At 36.6% G+C, this 11477-nt stretch overlaps 1 protein-coding gene across 1 annotated transcript in view; it reads left to right on the top strand.

Annotated features, from left to right (window-relative positions):
- Positions 1–249: 249 nt before the first annotated feature.
- Positions 250–11477, top strand: part of SPATC1L (spermatogenesis and centriole associated 1 like) — a 168964-nt gene continuing 157736 nt past the window's right edge. The window contains exon 1 of the mRNA XM_086958709.1: positions 250–487. Within this exon, the coding sequence (XP_086814835.1) occupies positions 301–487 (187 nt within the window). The 5' untranslated portion in view covers positions 250–300. The remainder of the gene's footprint in view (positions 488–11477) is intronic.

Here is an 11477-nt window from a genome sequence, read left to right as displayed (position 1 = left end):
CATTTCAGTTTATATGTCAAAGACAGTTCTTTTGTACGCTCCTATATGACATGGAGAAGTTAAGATATTGCGCCAAAGGTGCCAATCTATATGCTTGATTTTTGTATTGAACACCTGCCTTATTTCCAGTTGTCTGCATTGTGTGCTCCCTCTCTGTGCTGGTTAGTGAGTCTGGAGGCTCTTCCTGAAGCCAGTGATGTCACAATGCACTGGGAGCTGCAGAGCTGTGTCATGGAACCCTGAGGAAGGCCAGGCCAGTGCCATCTCCTGCCTTATTATGTGACCAGGCCTTGTCCAGGAATGGATGGTCCCACTGAATGGCTTACCCACCTGTTATCCGAGAACGTGGAGCTAAAACGGCAGGTCCGGCTGATGAGGGAGAACCTGGAGCTCCGAAGGTTTTTAGAAGAAGGTTCCAACGAGATCCATGCAAGAGATTGTCCCCACATTAAAGGTCATGGATATCCCGAGCCCTGCTCTCCAGTAGGTGAGAAAAGAAAACACAATCTCTGGTAGGATCTGTTAGACACTAAAATTCTAAATGGCCAGTTATAAACAATTTCTACTATACCCAGCAGCTGGCATATCGGTTTTTGGACATTTACAGCACTGCCATGGAAATAAGTTGCATTGTGGAAGTGATTATTGGTTTTGACTGATTTAAATTAATGTATGTTTTTTTTAACTACCCTAGAGTTGTCTAACATAAGTCGTAATTAGCTCGATAGTAGACTAGTTCCAAATTTTTCTTAGTGGATATATGTAGCCTAGTGTCTTCTTCGAGTAATTCCACTGTAAACTACTTGTTGATGGTCAATTGACATTACCAACAGAATCTATCAAGTTACATAATGTTTCTTTTCTTTGCTACACAAAAGGAGAGACAGAGGATCACACTTATGTACATTTATTAAAGAGGCACGTTTCTGTCTCAAGTCAAATTTTACACCTTACTCAATAGGAACTCATATTTTTACCCCAGTAAAATCTTTGGGTTCTGTTGACTAGTTTGAACCAAACCAGGTGAAACGGCCTTAAAAAATCAGCGTCTATCATGCCAAATTTGGTGTCGTTTTCAAAGTAGATAAAAGTTCCAAGGGAAAATTCCAAATCCATTGACTTTTTTCACATAACAGAGAAATAAACATTGATAACTTTCTATATGGAAACTCAAAAAACGCTTGCTGGAAATGTGCTGCCCAACCATCAAAGGAACCGTAAATATCGACTGAATAGAGCCTTAAACAAGCATTTTCAAAACAATAGGTCTCGCATTTGCTAGAGTTAGAGCTATTGGTATTGTAAATGACAATGGGCCAGATGTAGGAAGCCAAATAGCGATCGCAAATGTCAAAATTTGCACAATTTCAGCCTTTGCGATCGCAATTTGTTTTTAGCAATGTAGATAAGATTAAACCTACTCACAAAATAAGGAATCGCAAAAATTGTGATTCCCTATTTTGCAATTGCATTTAAGGAATCGCAAATTGCGATTCCTTAAATGCAATGTAATAAGCACAATAGAAAGTGCACTTTAGCCTTAAGGACTCGCTAATAACTACCAACTTCAAGTTGGTGGTAATTAGCGATTTCTTTTAAAAAAAGCACTTTTTTGCTTTTTTTAAAAGTGCCATGTGGCACACATTCGTGCCCTTAGGGCATGTATGTCCGCCACATGTGCACACATGCACATGCCAGGGGTGCAACAGGGTGTCCTTTTGGAACCATAGCACCCTTGCAATCACACCCACAATTTGTGAGTGCCTCTTGGTTACTCGCAAATTGCGGGCGCAAATTCTATTCATTCCTATGGACCTCTTGGTCCATAGGAATGAATGGGATGGTATTCCTTGATTGCGAATCTCAATTTGCGTTTCGCAGTCAAGGAATATTAAGGATTCACAAATATTTTTGCGATTCCTACCTACATTCAATTTTGCGAGTCCTAATAGCGATTTGGTAAAAATCGCTATTAAGGACTCGCAAATTTGAATTTACCTACATCTGCCCAATGTCTTTTTTCGATGTGTTTTGGTTTAGAGTGGAGTGGATTTATGTTGTTTGTAGTGGAATTATGTTCTTTGAATTGGAATTGTTAGTTGTGAAATTGTGTGGTGTGTAGTGTATTTTTGTAGTGGAAACATGTGACATTGTGAAAAGAAAGGGGTAAGAGCTGCACAGAATAGATAGAAAGGAAGATAGGGAGGGATAAGTAGTTTGTGCATGAAGCGGTGAATAAACTCTAGATAGAGGAGCAGAAAGAGAGAAAGAAGGGGAGAGTAGGCCATAGACTAATAAAGAGTGTACGCAGAAGAGACCTCACTTTTGCAAACACGCTATGAAAGTCAAAGTGCATTTATTTGCAAAAACGAACTAACAAATCAATAGAACGTGATTACCTTTAGTTCTGGCAGAGTTCTAGTTTTAACATTCAGAATGGTGAAAGGTTACGCTAGAAAACATCTTCGTCATTATGCTATGTATATAGATAGCCTTCAGAACTGTTCAATCTACCCTTGGGTTTTCATTACTTACAGCAGGTCGGTTGCTAATTGTTCACAGTGATTGTAATAGCACACTTGCAATGCAGCTTCAATCACTTAACCTTCCTTCACAACTCTAAAAATGTGATACTCTTTTCACGTGAAGCTGTTGAATCGCAAATAACTATTGATCAATAAAGCTCACTGTTCTGTGGGTTTTCCTAGTAGGTACAGAAATAAAAGATGTAGGCTGCGCTAAATAGGTATACAAATAAGCAAATACTCATTAAAACAGAGACAATAAATGTTTGTTTACTGAGAATTTGTATTTCAGCTTTCACTGCCCAGACCTGAGAGGGTGAGGAGCGATAAGCTAATACAAAATTCAGTCATCAGTATTTAACCACCAAGATTTTTCAGTGAGCTAAGCACTCATTGCTGATATCTGGGGTAATCTGCAAGTCAAAAGAGAAACTGCTGACAACGCCAACTCAGCTTTTCACACGTTTCCAATGTCAATAAACTGAAAACCATTAAATTGTGAAAACGAAAATCTCGTTTTCATTGCTGAAAGCTGCCTGTAGTAAGCTCATATGTAATAGAAAAGGTATACAGTCAAGTAGTAGGTACAATAAAGTATTTATTCCAGAAGTAAGATAGCCCACAACATCCTTCTAGTCTTCCAGCTTTGAAAATGACATAAAGAATCTCAGACTTAGAATGCCATAGGAAATGTAAGAATGTTTTAACATAACAAATTCCTTAAAGCCATACCAGATAAATATACAAGTAAGTATATACATACCACACATCCTCCCCTTATTAGGAAAATAACAAGAGATAAAACAAACTTATATATACATATATATACATATATATACATATACTTGAGATAATCGAGATAGAAATTTACAAATTCATTAACTAATAATATATACATACTAAATCTGGAAATAGAAAACTTTAGCTCATTAATTCATGACATAATCACGAAAACGAAAAGGTAGATTTCTAACTCTTGACGCACCGTTCAATCTACCATTACCCTCTCCCTCCCCTCTTAAAAGGAGCAAAAGGACGCAATGCAGAATGAGGGAGAACACCACAAGAATCCCCAGACCCACCCGGAGAAGCAGAAGTGAGAGAGTTTTGTGTTTGGTGACTCAAATCCTGACCAGCACGGATTAAGTTGTTTTCAGCAACATCATACCAATCCGAATTAGAATCATCAAGGATATTGTCATCATGTTTATTTTGGCGAATAATGGTGGCTTGCTTATTAGTAATTTTAACAAGCGCATTTTTGTTCCACCAACCCCTATCTTGTAAAAGAACTGCCATATGTGCCACCCTGACAACTTGAACAGGTGATGAAAATTTAGATAACCCTTTGGTTACTTTAACAGGTTTCTTGATTATCACCCAATCACCAGGAAATAAACGTTTCTCTGTGACATGCATGCGTTTATCATAGTTCAGTTTGTAGCACTCTTGTTTCTTTACTACAAAATCTCTAACCTTGGTAATATCGACTACATTGTGAGGACAATTTTCAATCAACCAAGTAGGGTTAAGCTTAGAAGTTGGAGTACGACCCTTCAGTAACACAAAAGGTGATACACCCGTAGTACAATGAGGAGTACAATTGTAATTCCAAATCTTATGAAATAGAAAAGAAGAAATATTTAAACCCCCAGCCACAGCAGTTTGAACAGCCTCTTTCAACAAACGATTTGCACGCTCCACTAGTCCATTAGAAGCTGGAATATAAAGAGGCACCAAAGACTGTTTAATATCCAAATCTTTCAAGAACAGCTCAACATCACGAGCCACAAAATGTGAACCATTATCGGTGATTACCTCATAAGGTGTACCTTCAGTGTAAAATAAGCGTTGCAAAAATAACACAGCAGAATTTGATTCAGCAAATTTAACAAAAGAGAAATAAATCCATTTTGAGAAATATTCAATTGCAACAATTAAAAATTTATTTTCAAAATTAAAAACGGAAAAAGGACCTGAGAAATCAAGACCTATTTTTTTCCAAGCTCTTGTAGGCCACTCCACTGGACAAAGTGGTGAGTTGGACGACTTCCAATGCTTGTCCGAACAAAGATACTGGAGACACTGATCAACATGAGCCTTAACATGACTGTCAATACCGGGCCATCAATATGTCTGTTCAATTTTATTGACAGTTGCAGTCGTCCCAGGATGACCATCATGAGCAAGAGAAATAATACGAGCTCTAATGCCACGTGGAGGAACAAATTTATCCTGTCGCATTAAAATGTCATTGGAACAAGACAATTCTGAAGCAACCTGACCAAAATTCCTCTCCTCAAGGGAAAGACTTCTATCCAAAGGCCATCCCTGAATCAAAAACTTCTTAACATTACCTAAACAACCATCTTCCAGTGACTCACTAAACCATTCATCACGAGTGATACCAAATTTTTCCACAACATCTTCAATAGAGAACACACATTCAAAATCCTCATCATGCTCAACAGGGTGAAGATTCGGAGAGGAATGCGTGATAGGCAATCCGCGCTGAAATTTTTACCACCAGGGAGATACTTAATGTCAAAATTAAACTCCTGAAGTCTTGCTAGCAGCCTGATAAGTGAGAAGAAGCTTTGTTGGAAGAACTATCAGTCAACATATAGATCAAGGGTTTATGATCCATGAATAGCTGAAACTTAGTACCCCAAATATACATGCAAAACTTCTCTACTGACCAAGTACAAGCTAAAGCTTCGCGCTCAATCGTACTATCGTTAAGTTCAGCTGATGACAAGGTGCGAGAAGCAAATGCAATCGTACACTCTTCTCCCTTGACCATTTGACTAAGCACTGCACCAAGTCCTCTAGAACTGGCATCAACCGTTATAATGCATTGTACCCCATACGTAAATGGTTTAATAGCAGGAGCATTGACAATTAATCGTTTAACTGCACTAAAAGCCTCTTGTTGCTCAGACGTCCATACAAATTTAGTGTGCTTTTTAAGCAGATTCCTCAAAGGTTCGACAACTAAAGCATATCCTTTAACAGAACGAGCATAATATTCGCTTAAACCAAGAAATGCTCTTAATGAATCCTTATCCAAAGGAGCCGGAGCAATACTAATGGCATCCAACAATGAAGCTTTTGGTTTAATACCATCACAAGACAAATTATGTCCCAAGTAATCAAAATTTTCTGCTAAAAATATGCACTTGTTCAAGTTCAATGTAAAACCTTCTGTTTGTAAAGTTCTTAACACTCTCTCAATTAAAATATAATGTTGGTCAATTGTTACAGAATGTACCAAAATATCATCCTGAAAAGCCTGAATCCCAGGACATTTATCAAAAATCTTATCCATCAGCCTCCGAAAAATACTGGCTGCAGACGCCAACCCAAAAGGAAGACGTTTATACATATAAACACCAAAAGTGTGACAAATGTGGTTAAAGGCTGTGATTTAGCAGACAGGGGAATCTGATGATATGCTGCACGTAAATCAAAGGTGGAAAAGAATTTACTTGAACCTATGTTTGCAAGCATTTCATGAATCTTAGGCAATGGGTGTACATCAACCACAATATTGCGATTCAAAACCCTCAAATCCGCACACAGCCGAATATCCCCAGAACTTTTCCGAGCTACGACTGCAGCCGGAATTCCACTCAGATGACTCAACTGGGCAAATGATATCCTGAGCACACAGTAAAGTAACTCAAGATGTTTTTTCAGATCCTCTTTAACAGATAAAGGTACAGAACGTACTTTTTAAACAACTGGACACACATTCGCTTTCAGTTTTATAACATGTTCAACATTTTTGACTAATCCAATTTTATCACTGAAAACAGTTGTATATTTCTCAAAAACTTTAGATAATACAGGATCATGTGTTTTGAGATCATTAATAGACAAAACAGGAAAATCACCCAGAACAACTGGTTCAGGATGACCCGGTTTAAGCATGATACCCAAAGCAGCCTGGTTGCGTCAGCCCAAAATGTCTCTCCCATTCAATGCTACATAAATCTAAGTGTTGATAATTCTTGAAAATAACCCCTCATAATGATGTCATACTCCCCAAATGCTTTGGGATTAACATCAGTAGAAAGCAATTGAACATCAGACCACAAGTTGTTAAACGTTTTCACATCCAAGATAATAATCAGCGAACCTGAATCCGCCATAACATCAAGAGCTTTTGTACCAACCAACACACTGCAATTAGGTCCCTTAACTTTGTTTCCATCCAGGGAATTAATGTGAACGGACAAAGAAGCAACATTTAATGCATCACAGATTTCTTCTTCAGTGTAAAAAAGGTTAACTTTCCCTTTACTTTTTGGTACTCTGCACATAGTAAAAAAATTACCAATCTTTTTGCAGTTATTGCACCGTTTACCTTGAGCAGGACATTTTGGATTGTTACCAAGATGATACTTCGACCCACATCTGTAACAAAAAAAATTGGACTTGTTTTCAACCATTCTTTTGTCTTTAGGACGAGTGCTTATAACATTTACATCTACCTCACTAGTGCTATCACTAGATACACACATAACACTATTACTTGAAACCTTGGTATTTGAACAATTGCTAGACGATTCAGCCAAAATTTTTGAGGAACTGACTGAACACTCAATACTTTTAGCAATAATCATAACTTCATCCAGGCGGGGATTTTTACACGTCAAAATCCGTTCTTGAATTTTCCTATTGAAACAGTTAAACACCAATTGATCATGAAGAGCTGTGTCCAAATAATTTCCAAAGTCACATTTAGCTACAAGGGCACGTAGAGTCGCAAGATAATCCTCAATAGACTCTTCAGATGATTGTTTCCTTTTGAAAAAAACATGACGTTCAACCATAATGGATGGTTCATCCTTATACTGTTTTCCTAAACAAGCTAGTGCTTCTTTGTATACATTCCAAACTCTTCTGAAGTAGTGTTCTGAATAACAGGTAGACTGTCAAAACGTTGTTGCCCAGCATCACCCAAATGATTAAACAAAATTGCCCTCTTTCTAGAGGCAGAATACTCCAAAGCATCAATTGCTTCCAGATAGTTAGTAAATACTCTGAGCCACTTATGCCAAGGTATTTGAGGTTTGCCAGGTACTTTCAGAAAACAAGGAGGTGCCAAAATACTATTATTTGAATTATCCATTTCCTTGCTTAAATAAAATATCAATGTTGGAATAAAATAACTTATTTATTCCGCAATATAATTTGCTCAAAAAGAGAAGAAAAAACAAAAATAATTCAAAAGAGTTTCAAAAATATCACAAAATAACACATATATTTACCGGATTATGTGTCATATGCTCGATGCTTCCAACGATCCACTGTAAAGTTAATAACGGCTGGCATTTGTTGCTGTCGATTTGATATTTAACAGTCTAGGCAACCATAAGAGACAATCAAAGAAATTTTAATAAATGGAAGGGAATTAACTACAAAATGTTTGTAAAGAAAACAATTTATTAAGAGTTAAAAAGAACAATATCACATTCACAGATTTAATATGTACGTTAAAGTGTAGTTTAAACAAACTAGACTTAAAACAACAATCTATAAATCTCATGGCATGAATCACAATGCAAATGTGAACATATATAAAGTTAAAAAACACTGGAAGTGGCAGATTGGTACTCTACGCGCGTTTCGGCGGCCAGCGCCTTCTTCTGGAGTAGCCACAAAAAGTTTCTAAAAAAATAAATAAATATAGACAGAAATAAGGATTACACACATAGGTAAATGACTTTACAACAAGAGAACAGTTTACAGATTTTACAGTAGCTTAAAAATTGAACCTTCCTATTTAAGATAGTCACAAAATAATGACAAATCTTATCATAGTTTTCATTTCCTTGTAATACTGACCAATATGGAAAAGTAATAAAAATTTACTTGAATAGACCCTGTGGTAGAAAATAGATAGGGGCAATGAACCCTCTTTAAGACTATGTAGATATTGATGGCCTTTTAACAAAACTGGCAGAAAAAGATGAGAATGATAATCTATACTTACAAAAAGTTGTTGTAATGATGTAAGGAAAATACTTTTCTTTCTTAGTTTCTTTAGAGAGCGGTTCTAGCTGTCTGGTAACAAGAGTCTAAAGAAAAATTTACTTTCTATATTAATCCTAGCTTTATGCGACATTGATATATATATATATATATATATATATATTTTATAGCAATTATAAGACACTTACATGATCTGTAGATATAGCGTGTAAAGCTCAATGGCGACGTCTAGTCAAGATAGGACATTAGTATTTTATTTCCTAGATGGACGGATTCCAAACAAGAAAATATCACGCTGTAAAATCACAAGGGATAAAAATGATATTTAGAAAAAAGGCCAGGTTTGTTATCTTATTCTAGCCATATCATCATAGTTAAGTTATCTTTTTGTATTTTAAGGGTGATTTTATGAAAGGGTTCCTAGGCAGATTATCTGAAAGATTCAATACTGGTTAGTATTGTTAGGTAATCAGTCTACAACTCATTTAAATCCAGGAGATGCAGGTATTGGAGTTTTTTTATATATCACCCTTATCTTATTCTAAGGAAATTAAGCGAGATAGCGAATGATAGAATCCATATTATTTTAGTTAGTGTAATGATCGGTTAGATAAATTGATCTCAATTTGAGAATATGGATAAACTACCAACCTATCATTATAATTAATCTATTTGGAAATTCGTGTTATTCTAATTATGTTGTTCTAAGGAAAATTTCAGTGAGTTACCTGTATGAAAAAAAGGTTAATAACTGATCCCGCCGGCCGGAACCTCTTATTCATTCAAGTGAAGGATATACTTGGTAATTTAAAATAGCGAGATCCTCCTGATGTGGAGATATTTGGTAGAGGAAAACCCCTGTATAATTAGAAAAAGGAAATTTTAATTTATTTAAAAAGAGGGGAGCGCAAAGAAAGCGATTTAGGTTCTGTTATTTTAATATTCCTAAGAAAGGATATCACTATACATACATATTATTGTATGAGAACTCTTGTTGTTTTACCTCTAATAAGGTGGTTCTTCTTCCAATTGAGATGATTAGTTAAAGGTTAAAATAACTCCCTGTCTGGAAAATAAAAGAAAAGGGATATGTAGCTAATAGGTAAATTTAAGAGTTAGTATTGTGCTATTTAATCTAAAGGTGCACTTACCCAAAATGATTCAACAGGGCTCTCTACTTCCGGCGGCGGTACTCGAGGTTTGTGCAAGCGTGCACAAGCAGAAAGTGACTGAATGTGTCTGTGCGGGTGTTTATATAGTGTTGGGAGGGGATTAGATGTGGCTCAGGTGTGCTTTACATAGGAGTAGAAAGCGGACTGGAGCCGCTGAAGAGATAGAAGTGGAGGGCAGACTACTGCCGCTGAGAAAAGACTCCATATTGCTGTTTCATGTGTTAACAGGGTAGGAAAGGAACTGAAAAAGTATATTTCAGTGCCAGCATTTCTATCGAGTAGCGATTTAGAGATGAGATTTTTGAAATAAAAACAAAAGAAATTTTCAAAAGTAATTCGCTAATATTGGAATGGGCATTTAATAGGAAAAAGACCCAGTAATATACAATGATATATGGAAATGAATGGAGGGCAATTACGAACAAGATATATTTAATATAACACGGGAAAAGGAAAGGGGTTCTTCTGCTTAACAGTGGAACGGAGACTATAACCACTGGCAGATGTCTAGTAAGGTTATTTCTTGTGAGATGTGGGTTGGGATTACTGGGGGGCCGGAGGTTCTCTTGCTTAAACAGCTTGTAAAGCAAGGAAGAATTGGAAAAGACTCATTATTGATAAAATTCAAAGGAGGGCCAGAGTTACTCTTGCTTGAACAGTTTGTAAGGCGAGGTAAGATTTAAAAAGGCTCATTATTGGTGGAATTCAAAAAGGGGGGGGAAAGAAAAAAATATATAATGAAAATAAATACAGGCCCTATAAGAATATAATTTTCAATTATTAGGATAATATATTCTTTAGTCTCAACTTAAACTATACAGCTCATAATGGGAAAAAGAATAAAATGAATGAAACATAGGGAAATGGCTTCTATATGGAACATATAATTTGCATCAAGGGAAAATTCTATTATCAGCGGATATACCTAACAGACAGAGGGTAACTTAGCATATGGCATGTTCCCATGGTATTTCGCTATTTAACCCCTGGCGGAAGGTGTTAAAGACAAAAATCCAAAACACCTCCCTTTTCTTTCTTATTACTGATCCTCCATTCGTGTCAGAGGTGTGGATTTTTTCTAAGACTCGCCAAGAGAAGTCTTCAGCATTGTGCCCTTTCTCTAAAAAGTGTTTTACCATAGGGGCAGCAAGTTTTCTAGTTCTAATTGCAGAGCGATGTTCATTTAAACGTGTCTGAATCATACGGGAGGTTTCTCCTACATACCCCAGGAGACAGGGGCATTGTATAAAATAGATCAGGTTCGAAGATCTGCAATTGGACATTTCCTTTGCAGATGTTTTGTGTCCATTGTGTATAAAGTCTTCTCCTCTCAAAATGTTGGTACAAGAGGAGCAAGAGGAACAAGGAAAAGTTCCTTTGATTGGATTATTTGTCACAATTGACCTTTGCATCAAGTTTCTTCCATTTGTAGTTTTATTAAAGCGAGAGTGGACAATATATTCTTTTATGTTTTTGTTTCTCTTATGAGCGAAGAGAGGTTTGGCCAGTTTTTGTTCAGAGGGGCAATTACTGTTTAAAATATGCCAATTTGAATTTATTATTGTTTAATTTTGGCATCAATGGTGGAATGTTTTGTTATACAAACAATCTGATCTTTTGGATTCGGACGGTTGGTTATAAGAAACAGTCCCGATCGTAGTAACGGGCACGCTTGTAAGAATGTCTCACCAGCCGGTGAGGGTAGCCTCTCTCAATAAATTTACTTCTCATGATTAAAGCTTGTCGGTCAAAATCAGCTAAATTGGTACAATTGCGCCTA

This window comes from Lissotriton vulgaris, chromosome 2_1 (assembly GCF_964263255.1).
Source record: "Lissotriton vulgaris chromosome 2_1, aLisVul1.2, whole genome shotgun sequence".
In the NCBI taxonomy this organism is placed as follows: domain Eukaryota; kingdom Metazoa; phylum Chordata; class Amphibia; order Caudata; family Salamandridae; genus Lissotriton; species Lissotriton vulgaris.
The sequence above is the reverse complement of the archived record's forward strand: the minus strand, read 5'-3'. Positions and strand labels throughout refer to the sequence as shown.